This window comes from Pleurodeles waltl, chromosome 6 (assembly GCF_031143425.1).
Source record: "Pleurodeles waltl isolate 20211129_DDA chromosome 6, aPleWal1.hap1.20221129, whole genome shotgun sequence".
Classification (NCBI taxonomy): domain Eukaryota; kingdom Metazoa; phylum Chordata; class Amphibia; order Caudata; family Salamandridae; genus Pleurodeles; species Pleurodeles waltl.
Window position 1 is genome coordinate 975,539,845 of NC_090445.1, and position 16,439 is coordinate 975,556,283.

At 44.2% G+C, this 16,439-nt stretch overlaps 1 protein-coding gene across 3 annotated transcripts in view; it reads left to right on the forward strand.

The window, feature by feature from the left end:
- The first annotated feature begins 9,316 nt into the window (after positions 1 to 9,316).
- PLCE1 (phospholipase C epsilon 1) overlaps positions 9,317 to 16,439 on the forward strand; it is an 848,028-nt gene continuing 840,905 nt past the window's right edge. For all 3 annotated transcript variants that reach the window (XM_069239847.1, XM_069239849.1, XM_069239848.1), the window contains exon 1: positions 9,317 to 10,641. In XM_069239847.1, coding sequence (XP_069095948.1) covers positions 9,448 to 10,641 — 1,194 coding nt within the window. In that variant the 5' untranslated portion in view covers positions 9,317 to 9,447. The remainder of the gene's footprint in view (positions 10,642 to 16,439) is intronic.

The window sequence follows — 16,439 nt, forward strand, 5'->3', positions numbered from 1 at the left end:
GAGGGAGTCGCTATCCAGTCTCAGAGCTTTGGCACCAGCTTGGGGATGTCACTAGGGCTCGCCCGCCAAACCCTGCTGCAGGTTGGAGGCTGCTGCCTCCGTCAGGTGCCCGCCGGCGCGCAGAGCTCTGTTTTCAAAAGGCCATCGCTGCTCGTGGCCAGACCACGCCCCCTTCTGCATCATATTTTACGGTGCCGCCCCGCTAAGAAACAAACAACATAAATAAAAAAATGTATCATGTTATTGAGTAGCAGGTTGTCTTAGTCCTGTCTGTATTATTACCATCAAGATCATGGATTTAAGCCCCAGCATTAACAAAACTGGGCCTATCTCAGTAAAATGCCATACACAACTTGTTGCGCGGCAGTGTGTCCCAGGCCCTAGACTAGGAAGAAGGTAAATGCCCCCAGTTGCCTGGTCTGGTTTGCCATAGTAAGTGCAGAGCACACGCAGTACGTCTGAGAAGGAAGAGTGGGCGGAACAGGACTCATTTACATATAAGGCCTAACCCTAATTCACGGTTGGTGGCCTCTGCAGTGTACCCAGTTTGCTGCTGCTAGTCCTAACCCCTGTACTGGTGTCAGCCTGTATAAAAACCTAGTCCTGAAAGTGGGTCCCTAGCTTAAGGCTGGTTTCCAGGCCCATCACCCAGTAGGTCATTGGGTCCCCTGGTTAGGTGCAGCAACGCTCAGACTGCGCTTAGTTGGTCAGCCATGCCACCAGCTCACCGCAGTCACAGGCTCGTTCTACTCATTGGCTGGCTGCAGCTCAGGCTGCTTCCTGCCGCCAATCAGTGCCTGTTTCAGGTTCGATATTTTTCTGAGCGGGACACCCATGTCATTTAGAGGGCCCGACCCTACCTTATCCTCCAGTGTAGTATGATGCTAATGTTAATAATATGGATTGTAATGATGTGTTGAGAGATTCTAGAATGTAAGCTCTGAGCTGGCACTTTTCTGGGTAAATAGTATTATTTGTTCAAAAAGTGTTTGTTTTACTGTGGACTCTCTGTGTTTCAGGCAGCCTGGCCTCTTTTAAAGTGGTGTTTTTAAAAAATCGATTTTGCCGTGACTGTGTGAATTCCCTTGCTAGTTTGTGGCACCCCCCCCCCATTCTTAGTAAAAAAAAAAAAGGCTACATACATCTTTCAGAGTGTGGTTTTAGGAGACTGTTTAAATCTGTTTGTGTGATTTCAATTGTGCTTAAAAACTGTTTGCCCCCCTTTATTTTTGCCTTTAAAAAGCCCGATTTTAGAGTGTGCGCCCAGCACTATGGCAGTGTTTGTCTCTTAAACAATCTCCCCCGTACCTGCAAAGTAGACTCTGCTAGCTTGGAAGTGTGGATTCAGCCTGTCTGTATCCAAGGAGATTCTGAATAGAGCAGCAGTTGCCTTTCCCCCTGCCCACAGGGACTGGAGTTTAGTTAACTTGCTCCTTATATAAGTTCCTTGTGGTTGTTGCATATGCTGTTGTGATAGGTTGTTGGGAGATGGTGTTTCATTGGTTGCTAGCTCCAGGGATGCAGTTATGATTGGTGGATAGGGCTGAGATTCTGATTGGCTGTTGGTTCTAGGGCTGTGATTGGTGGATAGGGCTGAGATTCTGATTAGCTGTTGGTTCTAGGGCTGTGATTGGTGGATAGGGCTGAGATTCTGATTGGCTGTTGGTTCTAGGGCTGTGATTGGTGGATAGGGCTGGGATTCTGATTGGTTGCTGGTTTTAGGGCTGGGGCTGTGACTGGTGGTCAGGAATAGGGCTATGACTGGTGATTAGGGCTGGGTATCCCATTAGTTGGCTAAATCAGGGTTTAAAATAGGATTGGCTAGGGTTAGGACCAGCTTCTTATTGGCCAGTAGGGCTATAAAAGGCCAGGATTCAGGGCGTCTCAGCCCGGGCATCGAGGCAAAGGGCGGAGAGGATAAGGGCAGTTGTCTGTTTGGGCCTGTCCGGGACAGGTAGGGACTAGGGCCAGAAATGCTGCCCAATTCACATATGACCATGAATGGTGTCAACCCCTACACATCCCTCAACACACAACCACATATTCTACAAAGGCATCCAAACCATGCATCACAAACTGACCACAGACAGATTGCATTGCCCCACCACCCAACACAATACCCTACATACAACACATATACACATACCCCCCACAACTACTACAGTCAAACACCTTCATTCTCACAGCAAACACGACTCTCTCCCCTCCCACTAACACTATCTGCCACCACCCACACAATACAAAACTACAACATACATTTCTCTCAGTTTCAGTTTCCCAGATACACACACTCTGCTGCTACTAACCAACAACACTATCCACTGTTCGCTCCACACAGACCACCTGTCATCATAACAATGCCCAAACCCTGCATTCAAACACATCATCTACAAACACTCTTCCCCTCTCCTCACCAATTACACACAACCATACAATCCCCACATTTCACTCCACCACACATATTACCTCTTCCGGTCATCTCAACTAATACTTACTTCCCTGACACACACCCATCACCTCTTACACACCTCATACATTCATCTCCAAAGCACATCAACACCCCATCTAACACTCAAATTCCACTTAGCAGCACTAACTCACATACAAATCCCTCACCAAAAACAACTACACCAATATCCCCTCTCATTATTCCACAAAAACAATACCGACCACAAACATCAGCACATCAGAGCAACACAAACTTACATTACACTCATCGTCCTACCCACTCCCACCCCCACGACTACACAAAGGATACAAATTCCATCCTATCTCCACCCCTACCCCCCCACTCTTCACAAACACCTACCTCAAGCACCCCAACCCAGCAACTTTCATTCACTCGCCTCTCCTCCATTGCACAATTTAGAGCCTTACATCATGATCCACATGCTCCTCCACCACCCCTAACCCATACTCCATCCACACTAAACAAACGCAAACAAAATAAAAAACATGCCACTCATAGCAACCTCTTGTCTGTTACATAATAAAACTACCCTACAAAAAACACTACACTCCTCATGGCTCTCTCAGCCACCAAGTCCACCACAGACCCAACAAAATGCCTCCTTAACCTGCTGGAAGAGGAACACTATATTGAAAAGCAAGACTATTGTGAGCCTCAAACAGTTATCACAACTAGCAACACTCCTGCTTCAAGCTCAGATTACACTACTTACACTTATACTAAACAAAACAACACTACCACTAACACACCTTATCTAAACTGCCAGCTCATAAATGCTCGATCACTCTCAAAAAACAAGCACCACATCTACGACCTGCTCACAGACACACAACCTGACTTACTATTCATTACGGAATCCTGGTTGGGAGATGACATGGCACCAGTGTTGCACGAAGCCCTTCCTCCGGGCTATCAAACCATCACACAAAACTATATAGGCAAGAGAGGAGGTGGACTAGCTATTATATTCAAACAGGCAATAAACCTCAGTAAAACAGACAACATCTCCATACAAGGTTGTGAAGCCCTCCTTACCAGATGCCACCCTACTCCAACTTCCTCCTGTAATTTTCTCCTCCTTTACAGACCTCCACCTAACAACTCCACTTTCCCTGATGCTTTTCTTGACACAGTCTCAAACCTTATTACACTATACTCCAATCTATGCATTCTTGGGGATCTAAACATTTGGTTTGACAAACCCAATATGCCCCATCCAAAAGCTATCACCACTGGCCTACTCGCATTGAACCTACATCAGATTGTACACAATCCCACACAAATCGCTGGTCACATCCTAGATGTCATTTTTGCTAAGCCTGAACTTGTTACTATTCATAGCATCACACCAACCACCTAGTCAGACCACTATATGATAACTTTCCGACATACAACTCCACAAATCAACACACCCCACAACTACTTACATACATACACCTATCGACCATGGAGCAAACTCAATTTGGATCACTTAGAAAAACAACTAACAGAAAACACAGATCTACATACAATTAATTCTGCACCAAAACTTTATGAGTGGCTACAGGAAGCTTTTGATGTCCTAATACCACTCAGAAAAACTAAACACGACAAAAGAAAACCAACACCTTGGAGAAACACAGAACTTAAAAAGATAAAGCAACAAATCAGAAAGTTGCAGCGGACCTGGCTCAAAACAAACAACAGTCAAGACAAACTGCAGCTACACAAACTTAACAGGATATACAAATCATCAATCAAAAAAGCTAAAAAAAGATACTACTCAGACAGAATTCAAAATGCTCAATCTACAACCAAGGAATTTTATAAAATTCTCAATGAATTTCGAAAACCTACATGCATGGAAGGAAGTCATCCCACCACTCAAGATTTCACAAACAAATTGGCAACTCACTACACAACCAAGGCAGACACATTGGACTCCTATTTAAAACAGAAGAAAACCATCAGCACCAACCCCTTTACTAAAATACCCTTTAAGAATAAACCATCCCAACCTCTACAGTCCTTCAAACAAATATCCCAGGATGAATTTATGGATTTGGTCAAAGCAAGCAGACCTTCTGGTTGCCCTTCTGACCCTTGCCCACCACAAATCTTCAAGAACATCCTGCTATCTACTTCTGCTGCCACACCTGTAAGAAGAATCATCAACAACTCTTTAACTTCAGGAACTTTTCCTGCAGACCTGAAAAAGGCATACATACGACCATTATTAAAGAAAACAAACCTAGACCCACAAGACCCCAACAACTACAGACCAATCACAAATGGACCTTTCCTGGGCAAATTGATAGAAAGAGCAGCATTCGCCCAGATGTCACAATTCATTGAAGACAATTCTATACTTTCAGACTTCCAAACTGGATTCCGCCCAGGAAGAAGCACTGAATCAGCACTCATGGCAATCTAGGACGATCATAAAAACACAGTCGACCGAAATGGAGTTGCTGCACTACTTCTCTTGGACCTCTCAGCTGCCTTTGATACGGTTGACCATGACACCCTAACTCAAAGACTCCACGAAGCCGGCATACAAGGGATTGCTCTCGACTGGATTACTTCCTATCTCCAAAAAAGAGCGAATATCATCCACTCGCCCCCCTTCTCATCTGAACCCTACCTCACAAAAGCAGGGGTCCCCCAAGGGTCAATCATCTCACCTTTGCTTTTCAACATCTACATGATATCTTTACCAGAACTGATCAATGATTTCCATCTCACATGCTACAACTATGCAGATGACACACAAATACTACTTAAATTAGAAGACCCCCAAAACATTGAAAACTCCCAAATCTTCAGTTGCCTCAGAGCCGTTGATCAGTGGATGACCTGGAGCCATCTCAAACTAAATACCTCCAAAACATAAATACTCATATGTGGTGACTGGAAACATTATGACCCTCTGTCCGTTTGGCCTGTCGATCTCGGACCACCTCCTCAATTATCCAAGGAAGTTAAAAACCTAGGAATCACCATGGATTCCAAGTTAACTATGAATGCCCAAGTAGACAAATTAGCACGCACAAGCTTCATCACCTTAAAGACTTTACGACGCATCTTCCCCCACCTCGGATTTCCACACAAGGTGCAAGCTACTATCTCGCTTGTACTATCCAAACTGGATTATGCCAATAGCCTCTACCATGGATCATCTCTATCTGTTATGAAAAAACTACAATGTATCCAGAATTCCGCAGCCAGGCTACTACTACATATAAAGCCGCAAGCCCACATCTCCCCTGCCTTGAGAGCACTACACTGGTTACCCGTTGCCAGAAGATGCACTTTCAAGCTGCTTTGTATCACCCACAAAGCTATACATGGAACAGGACCGCTTTTTATCAGAAACAAAATTACCAAATACATCCAACAAAGAACCCTCCGCTCAAGACTGGCACCCCGCCTTAGAACACCACCATACAAGAAAAAGACTATAGGTGGTACATCCTTCTCCGTCCAAGCAGCCTAAATATGGAATTCATTACCCCCAACTATAAGAGCCACAGATAACTTTCTTGTCTTCAGAAAACTACTCAAGAGTTGGCTCTTTCCTTCATAACCCCCTTTTTCAAACAACTATGAACTACATATGCCTATGTGGATAAATATTTTTTTCAGATTATATGTATATTTCTATTTATTTATAGTTTCTTTGGAAAATATGTATTGCTACTGTCATAACAATAAAATACACACACACTCTTTAAACCTGTCTAAGTATTTTTTTACCCATGATTCTAATTATGTATTGTATGTGCATATGTGTGTGTATTCATGTGTGTGTGTGTGTGTATCTCTATATATATTTATATGTGTATGTATATGTTGTTTCTGTGCTTGGCATGTTCGTGGATCATTGCATGGCTCCTGGTTTTGGGTTGTTATACTAGATATCTATGAATTCCTGCTCTCATCTTATCACACGTATCTACTCATCACTCTTATGTCATGTCTCTATCAAACTATCCTCCATTCTTACTCTGACTCATCCCAAATCCCTTCTACCACTTTCATCTCCTAAATATCTCTGCCTAAGCTCTTCCCTCCACCTCCACATCTAACTCACCAAACCTCACTCTACCTCTGTGACCTCCCACACAACCCTACTAAATTCTCCTGCATTCATCTCACCCTGCTACTATGCTCTCCCTAACCCTTCCACATACTCTTCCCCCTCCGCCCCCCTTTATTCATCCCAAGCCTTTAGGTTGAGTAGATGTAGGATATACTCCCAATTAACACTTCTGGATTTCTTTCCTCCTCCACCCCTCCATTACTCCAGTCAATCTAACTAACAAACTCTCATATCCGCGGCTCAAATTAACTCATAATAATACTAAAACTGTACTCATTATTAAACAATACTAATCCATCACTAATTCTTGTTGGGTTCCGGAGTAGCGTGCTACTCATCGAAAAGTGCTTCGACGCCTCGTCAGGGGTAGTAAGCGCTATATAAATACGATTACAATACAATACAATACAATACTTGCCGTGCTGCGGTGATGCGAAGCAGACGTGGCTTCATTCTAGAAATAAAGTTCCTGTTTCAGTCATCCCTGGACGTCTGAATGGTTTTTCCTCGATTGTCCCATACAGCATCCCATCCCCCCGGTGCACTCGGCAAGGCTAACAATCTGGCTTATTGTTGCTTTAATGGCTTCTTCTACATTTGCACAACGGAGTCTCGCCAAATGCATGACGTTAGAGTACTGAATGCAATATTTAAAGGTTTGTTAAAAAAAAAAAGGAGACATCTCAACACTTGTACATCCCCTCCTCCTCTCAGGCCCCCTAACCACGGTCCCAAACTGTTAAATGTTAGTCACCAGCGGTCATGGTATTGCCTGTAACAGACGAACAGCACGAGGACGTTGTGTGGGACATGGTACGAAGGTCGCGCGTCTGGTCTGATATGTCAACAATGATGTCAGGTGTACGCACCTTTGTTGGGTGTTCATTTTGTTTCTGACACTGTTGCGTTTTCATGGCAGGGGCTGTCTGATTTAGTTGAGTGGATTACTTTCGCCTGTTTTAGCAAGGCTCTGGTGAGTATTTCCTGGGGAGCTGAGGCCTGTGAGAAGAGAACAGTGCTTTAAAGTAGGAGGGGTCCTGCACTCTGAGAAATACGACCCGCCTGTGTCATTCATCTTAGATCAGCAAACTGTCAACGTGTAACTAGATCTCAGATTTCTAATAGTGGGGATCAGTTTTCTATGTAGCTTTTCTGTAGAGGTGGGGTGGTGGGATAGCGGTGGGGTGAATAGGGAGGCTAGTGAGAGCGGTAGTGTGACGGAAATCAGGTAGTAAAAAACATGTGAGGTAGAGAGAGAAATTAGATTGGCAAAGAAAAGCATGGTGAGGCTGCTAGAGAGGGAGAGCGATGTAAGAAGTTATAGGAAAAAAAAGACGAGGTTGGGAGATAGGTGATATAAATGGAGTAGAGACACAGCAAAGTCAGGTGGAACAGAACAGCGAGGCAAAGAGGGATGTGGTTGAAACGAAGTTGCATTATATAAGGGGGGTCAAGAGGGAGAGGGCGAGAGGTAGGCAGAGAAGGATAGAGTAGGCAGTGTCACGAACGAGGAGGAGAGTGCTGGAGTAGACTGGTATATCGGAAGAGGTGAGGTAAACAAAGGTGACGTAGAGTGAGCTGAGACGGGTGTAGGTATGTAAACTATCTATCAGATACCAACACCTCAAATGAGTTGACATCTGACCACAAAGGGGGAGCTATCACACGTTAGGACTGGATTCCCCCCCCCCCCCCCCCCCCACGGAATCTTGCTGGCTAGTGTTGTGGGCGAGGAAGAGGGCTAGCAGTGATCCAAACCACCACTGCATGCTTGCCTGACGTGTTCCCAAATTAGAAAGCTTTGTTCCGTGCATGCACCTGTTCATTTAATAGGCAATGGCTTCTTCATAACGGTTTCTCTTGAGAAAACAAATACCATCTTGCAGCCACAGCTTTTCACAGAGGTTTGTAATTGCCTAATTACTATTCATTAAGGAGGTTGTTTTACGACCCCTTCAAATGTACAGTTTGCAGTGAAACCTAAGAGTACAGAAGTTGTATCACCAACTGCCTCGCTTTTCACACTAGTTAGTTCGCAAATTGCACTACCTGGCGTGCGAATGGGTGTTTGTACGTGGGACCCTTTATGTTCTGCTCCACTGGGATGGGGGAGTTGTTAAGTGTTTTTGACTGTTGCTGCGCAGGCCCATTGTGGCTGCTTAGATGGGAACAGATGAGGAAACGTTCACGTGTCTCTAAGGTGCCGTTGTCTACTCCTTGTCATTTAGTGCAGACAATGTGACAACTGGATCCGTTCAGGGTTGTGTTTTTGTTCTACATGGGAAACATTAATAAATTGTCATTTAAAATGGATTGCTTGACTTTACAGCACAGATCCAAGTATGGTTAAAGAAAATCTGAAAATGGCCTTAGGGGTGTAATATCGAGTTCCGTGAGGCCTCACAGTCTCTTTGAAACGTTACATTATTATCCGGATTCTAACTGATTTAGATATATGCGACTCCAGTTTGTGAAATATGGGGAAATGGGAGCCCTATGGTTCAGCACCAGTTAGATTTTCTGAAGTATATGCCAGAAAAGTTGGGTCAGAATTGGATTAAGAATTGAGTACCTTTAATTGAATGTGACATCGTGTTTTTTTCCCTTTCTTTTCAGGGAATGCTGGATTTCTTCGCATGAAGGATTTGTCAACTGTACAATAGAGAAGAATGTTTCCCGCAAAGCTGCTCTAGAACAAAATATCGAATACGATGGATGAAATGCAGAGGCGCTGAAAATGCCATGGGCTCCGCGTTGTAGGTATCTCTAAGAAGGTCCCCGGTGCTTACCAAGTAGCTGCATAGGTTTGAAGACGCATTTATGCTGAAAGTTAGTGAACTCCAAATACAATGGCTTGAAAGGGCAGCGCACAAGTATGTGATGTTTGTGTGGGAAGATGACGTCTGGTGAAATGACTGGCTCGCTACCCCTGCCTCTGGTTAACGGGAAAGTGATATCTGCCCAGACAGCTGGGGTAGAGAATAGTGAGAATACTTTGGATACCAGTGTTATAAAAAGACGGGCTGAAAATAAGGGGCGGTCGCCTCTAGAGACGGTTTCCTACTTCCACACACGTAGAGGCGGCCACCTTCTGCATCCTCGGGCCGGGGCTTGCTCATTGATAAATGAAGAGGGGAAAAATAACGCCAGTAAAGGGGGCCTGGTGTACAGAAACCGGGGCGGCACCGCTCCAGTCAACTTTGTTCACGTTTGTGGTGACGTCCTGCAGCCTGACGAGCCACGTGGAAAGTCACACACACCATGCAATTCTTCAGCAAAGGGCGGTATCTGCGCGCAACCTTCGCTTCCCGCGTTAATGGCAAACGGTGCACTCGCGGAATTTGATTCTGAGATGGATGTCCCGTCAAAGGAGATGGCGGCGTGTCAGTCAGCGGTAAATGAGGGCAGCTCGGGTCAGCCCGACGGCACAGGGGACCACCAGTTGGGCTGTGCCAGGAAGGGGAACCTGTCGAGAGCTTTGTGTGCCTCGCAGAACCGGTTTGTTTCGGAAAACTGTTGGCAGCGAACAAACACTGATAAAGACCCAAATGATGATTCTGTCTACGCTACTTGTAAATGTGGGGATATGCCCAATAGTTTAGTAAATCAAATCGGACAACAGCTGAATGCATGTGGGACTTTGAAGAACAAACATTTACTGGTGGAACATGCCCCAGGAGAGGTGACCGTAATGCCATGCCCAGGCAGCAGCGTTTGTGGAGAACACGTCACGGGTAGGGTAGTCTCAAGACTGCTTCTCAGCCATTTTGAAGAGTTAAATAACAATTCCGAAGACCTAGACAATGTTTTTTCCAGGATTAAAAAGGAACGCTCAACTTTGCTGATCAGGAGATTTTGTAAAAACGACAAAGAGGTGAAGAAATCGATCTATACTGGAACTAGAGCAATTGTGAGGACACTGCCATCTGGGCACATTGGCATTGACGCATGGAGTTACATTGAATGTCGCAAAAATAAGAGCAGTTGTTTACATCATTGTTGGATTACGGCAAAGTTTATCAGAAGTCGACAAGGATGCCTGAGAAATCACAAATCCAAGCACTGCCCAGTGAGGGCCTTATGGAACCAGGTACCATCTTTCTTTCATTTATGTTCAACTTTTGCAATTTGTAAGAGAGATCGTATTGACTGCCTCCTTGAAGCCGTTTTAGATATAAGTGTGCAAAGTGTTAATTACACTACTGTAGGTTACCCTAATTGGCAGTTATTAGCCTGTACCTAATATTTTCCCTTCCCCGGACCAAGCATTATTTCCCCACCACTTTAATAGACAATCTGCTTTTGTTCTCTGAGTAAATACACATTGCAATAAAGGATGACCTAAATAAGGAAAATAAATTTGCTTTTCACTATGATCTAAAAAAAATATATATGAATCAGAGTTTGAAGGTCGGTGAGTCACCTGTAATTGTCCTGGTTGATCTGACACTCAAACGTTTGCCACAACTCCTATGGAGTTAACCAAAAAGAAAGTCACCTTATTTAATGCATGTTTATTTGTATGTATAAAATACTACAGATCAAAAAGCTGGTTCACAATGGAGAACCGGTTTGGAACCCATATATAACATTTTGAATGACCTATTTGGCAATTAAAGTTTCATCTGCGTTGTCTACTTCGTGTCACTTAGACCCCCTCGGTGAAAAACTTCCCCGTTAATCAGTTCTACCTCTATAATTCTACATGTTACGGTTAAAGTTGTAAATAGGAAGAGTAGTGGATGCAGAATTTTTTAAGAACATTGTTGATACAATTTTTTATTTTTTTTTACCTCAAAGAACAACAATATAGCATCTCGCAATAATGTTGTAAAAGGTTACCCAGATTTCTGTGTGTGGCAAAAACCCTTAATGCAGACCTGTGTTCTGTGCATATTATTTACGGAACTTGCTTTAAATGTTCTATTTGTCTGTGGCCAGGCCCAGATTTTTGCACTCTGCAGGGTAAGAAGTCGCCTATCACGAAAAGCTTGTCAAAATAATCCTAGAAGTTAAACTATTGACAGCAAAGCAATGATGTGCTCACTCTGTAGTTCTCTGAGTTAAAAACATTTTTAATTAGCTAAACCTTTAGAGTCGAGGTCATAATACTATGTAGGTATTAAGTATGCCTTGCTGTTTTTTTTTTCAAGTATAGAGGTTCTAAAAATAAAGTTAAGCAGAACAGAAGGGGCACATCCGGGGAGCGATTTAAAAACTCGTTAAAAAGCATTGCGAATTTGAGCAAATTGTTTTCTGCTGAAAATTGATGTAACATGAATGTCTTTCAGGAAACAGTGACTTCTTTAGTTAGACTCTGTTATAGTAGTAACGTCCTATTTTTACGTATGCTCTGATGCAATAAATACCCAAAATCACTTGACCAGGCTTCACTTCCAGTTGAGGGTATGGTAAGGAGCCCCCCACTTACTCCAGACATCTTTCTGGCCTTTGAGATCGCCAAGGGTGGGGGGGACTACACCCTCAAGTGATAGACACCCTCCCTCCACTCTTACTTTGGCATCTCTGGGGTGGTATTCTGAGTAAGGCTTTTCAGTTCAGTGTTTGTACACTGAGACTGAACAGGTGTCTGACAGTCCAGTACTTCCGTAGTGAGAACCATAGCCCCCCTCTAGGGTGGCACTCTCCATCCCTATCATATTGGGGTCTGCCTGTGGCAGGTCTCCTGCCCTCTATCTCTGTGAAAGCGCAGACAGCACCTCCTGGTCAGAAGGGGCCTCCCAAGGGTGAGTCTTCTTCTACCCCTTATTCTTCAACTGAGCCTCCATACTCTCCTTTTGAGAGCAATACTCTCAGACATCTGTGTTTTTTGGAGTGCCCTAGCCAACTGCCTCACCTAGCTATTTTATCACTGGTGGAATTTCATAGGCAAGTATGCAGTCAATGGCTGTTGGGGAGCTGGCAAAGACTTTCCTCTGAGTTTATACCCCCTCTCTTTCCAGGGATACCAGAGCCACAGGGAGGAAGAAGTCCTGCCCTTGGGTAAAGATTTCCCTACATATCTGTCCTGGTAGGACCTGTTCTGGGGGAGCCAGTCGGGCTACCACCATAGTCTCATTGGCACAAGTATCTTGCAGAGCAGCAACAAGAACCACATTCTTGGTGATCTGACAGTGATGATTTCCACTGTCAGGGATCATCAGCATACTTTATGGACCGACTACCCAATAAGGGACACCGGGGCATACTCTACCTTCTCCTCCTGGAGGTAACCACCCCATGGAGTGCCCACCTGTGTGTGGTTTACCAGGACTGCAGAGTTCTCCCTGCTTGAGTCGTGATTGGAGACAGTCATAACACCTGGGTGGGTGAGAGGGCACCCTGGTGTTGCGCCTATCAGAACCTCCCTCCTGTGCTCTGAAGGGTATGGGAATCTGTTCCTACCTAACTCATTTGGGGCCAAATGGGAAACTTTTCTGTTTTATTCTTGCCTTCCCCTGTTCTCTGCTGAGGGGGACCTGAACCACCCTTCCCGAGGTCACTCCCAGGTAAGTTTTGAACACTGTGGTGCTGATCCAGACAGTAGCCTCTTTCTCAAGCTTTTTGGGCACACTGAGCTTGATATCTACTAGATGCTGACGCAACTCTGTAAAACAGTTCATTCACTTAGCTCCCTTCACTCAGCCATCCAGTGCCTTACTGGAGGAATCCACAAAATCAACTCATGACTGCTGTGTCTGCTTCTGGCTATGCCTGAATTTCAGACAATACTTCTCTGGGGTAAGGGCTTCGTTCATGGGGGCATATCGTATCTGGTGAGCTTTCTCAAGGGCCAATAGGGTATCCTTACCGGCAATTGCCATGTGCTTCCACAGACTAGCCCCCAGCCTTCCTCTGTTACACTGTGCATACAAGGGGCCACCTCATATGCTGCAAACCACTTATCTATGTCACCCCAGCCACATAACTAGGCACCAGGTCTTTGGGGATGTGAACTCTTGTACCTCTCTGGGGTACTCCACTGTTGCTGACACCACCTTCACTAGACTCCATTACTTTCAGGACCTCAAGACCCTCTGGAGCGGACTCCTCTGGCTGGCCAGCAAGGCCTTCTTCTCCTCTTCCAAGGTCTGTGTTAACATATTTTCTTCCAGGGCCTACATATGGGTGACTTAATTATTTGAAAGGAAGGTTTTGATTTGTCAAAAGGGTTTGATGGGAGACACACGTAGTTTAAATCTGCAGCAGCTAGGCTACTAATCGTAGGCCTGCCCTTATGTTTGCACTGTCACTTAGTGAGGGGCAAAGAGGATGCTACAGACAACTAGTGACATTTAAGTTACAGGCCCTGGGTACTTTTTGTACCATATACTAGGGACATAAAGGAAAATTAACTATGCCAATCATGGGTATGCCAGTTTCCATGTTGAAAGGGGGAGCATAGGCACTTTAGCACTAGTTACGTGGGGTGCACAGAGTTCTATAGCCAGAAAAAATACAGGGTCCAGCAAAGGGTTAAAACTCCAGGATCACCCAGCCGAAAGGGCAAATCTACAGATGTTTTCTGCAGGCCTTGTTTGCCGGCAGCCTTCTCTATACCAAATGTCTGGCTAGAGACATCTGAGATATTATATCTGCCTGAAGCCTTGCTTACCAATGTGGTTATCTCATTTGTATATAGTTTACTGCTTGCGACAAAAAGACAAAAGTTGGAGCAAAATGAGTACCTTCTGGTGAATCTGGCCCTCCTAGTCATCCCCTTCTTTATTATTTTATTTATTATTTTTAATTTTGGTATTTGGTATACTGAGACCCAACTCCAGGAAGCATTTGATAGAACAGAACAGTGTATGAGGGCTAGTTGGATCAGATTACAGAAACCAGAATATGCTAAGGAGTGTTGAGACAGTACTACTCATCACACTCTGCAAGTGTTTTTTCCATACTTTTATTAGACCTGTTTGTAATTTCAGGTATACTGATACTCTTTCTTTTGCATCATTGCCCATGCCTGTCTGCTTCAACAGCTCCTGAAAAAAACTCAGGTAGCGCTGCATGCTTATTGGAAGGGGTGTCAGTGGTCTTACAGGAGCGTACACATGGGTGGTATTGAGTACATTTGAAAAACTTAGGAATACATTTTCTGTCCTACCATTTGATGTGCAAAAGGGTCTGACAAGTGCCCAGTGACCTTTAAAAATATTGTAACTTTTCCAGCCACCTCTTCTAGCACTGAAATATCAGATGTAATGAGCTGCCTACCTTTCATTGTGCTTGCTTGTCTCTAGCGTGGCGATTGTTTTCTTAACCCTGTCTTTACTATACATAGTGTTTTTTTCTTTTTTGGTGTCAGTTTAATATTTTCCTCACTCCTTCATTCTTTTGCACATGACCTTTACAAACTTCATTACAATTGTCTTTCCGTTCTCCACAATGCCTTGATTTGAATTTAATTTTCATCACGTATCTTTTAGTACATTTTACATTCTTCAAGTTGTATCTTTTCTTCATTTTCTTTGTTCTCTTTCTGCTGGATCTTCTTTTTTTTCTTTTCCATAGGTACTCTTTCTGTCCTTCCATCTTTTCGTTTCTTATGCACTCTTGATTCTTAAAGGACTCATTTTGCCACCAACTGTGCTCTGCTCCTATCTGTCTGTATCTCCAACGTGTCTTTGAAAAAGACTTGGATCAGTAGTTTCTTTTTCGCTATAAATGTTGAGGTTGGTTCCGCACCACACAGTGCCTGGCACGTGGCTGTCTGTGTTGAGATGGAATGGGATCATAGTTTCGACTGCTCAGTGAGGCTTCTTGGATCCAGAAAATTGTGGAGACGTGGTAAGACAGAAGTGTCCAGAGCTGCACCATTTGCCAGTTCTACAGGATATTTTCTGGACATCTACATAAAAGAGCTCTGAGGGGTTACCGTTCGTGTACTTGTTGGTTTTCCTAGAAGCCTGGCATGAATCCTTGCGTGAGTGCCAGCGTTGGGCACCGCTGCTGTAAAGTATTTAGATGAAATATCTGCAACCGCCTGGCAGCCCGCCATCTCTCTTGATGTCTTGATTTGAGGTGATGAAGGCTGAACAACTTCCGGGAGCTGATTTTGATGAGCTGTTTGCTTGCAGCTGATTCATTCAGACTCTTTATTTTCAAAACAAGCAGACTGGCAGGTTTAACTGAATTTCAGAGTGTTTACATTGAAATATATATTTTTTAACACACTTTATTGGTTTTGCCACAAACGAGACAGAAACAAAGTGTGAATATCGGCAGCAATCATTCGCATGGGTCATGGTAATGAACCATTATATCACAATATGCATGGAGAGCAAGGCAGTTCAATGATTATAAAATCTGGTGTTTCATAATACAGTCTCTGATCTCAGCCCGTTACTATCATTTTCGCTCAGTAATTTACACATGCTATTATCTGTGCTTAACAACTCCCCCCATCCCACCCCAACTCAAAACCAATATTATCACCCTCTTCAAGCGTGAGCTATTCAAAACCCACCAATGGCAGGGCATGTAACATCTTCAGATATTACCCATGGAATGTCAGGTGCGAGGGGAACATAGACATTCAGTAAGTGGACTAACGTGGAGGGTTCACTCTTATTAGTCATCAGGTGTAGTCTGCAGGCGAAACTGCTTTAACATCATATACCAAGCCGTGGATATTGATCTTTTGCGTATCCCCCCGTATTCCTCCCTGCGCAGTGCTGTACTTTCTGCCGCTCCCCAATGGCACACCCCTCCCTCTACTGCAACACCAAGGGGGGATTAGTGATTTTCAATGTTGTGGTATTTGTCGCTTGTCCATTAGTAGAGTCAGGTCTATAAAACGTGCCTCAGTGCTGGCATGGTAGCGGGTAGCGCCCTTGTATGCAGTGTTCAATTGTGTCCCAATGTGTACGTCCAGTTAGT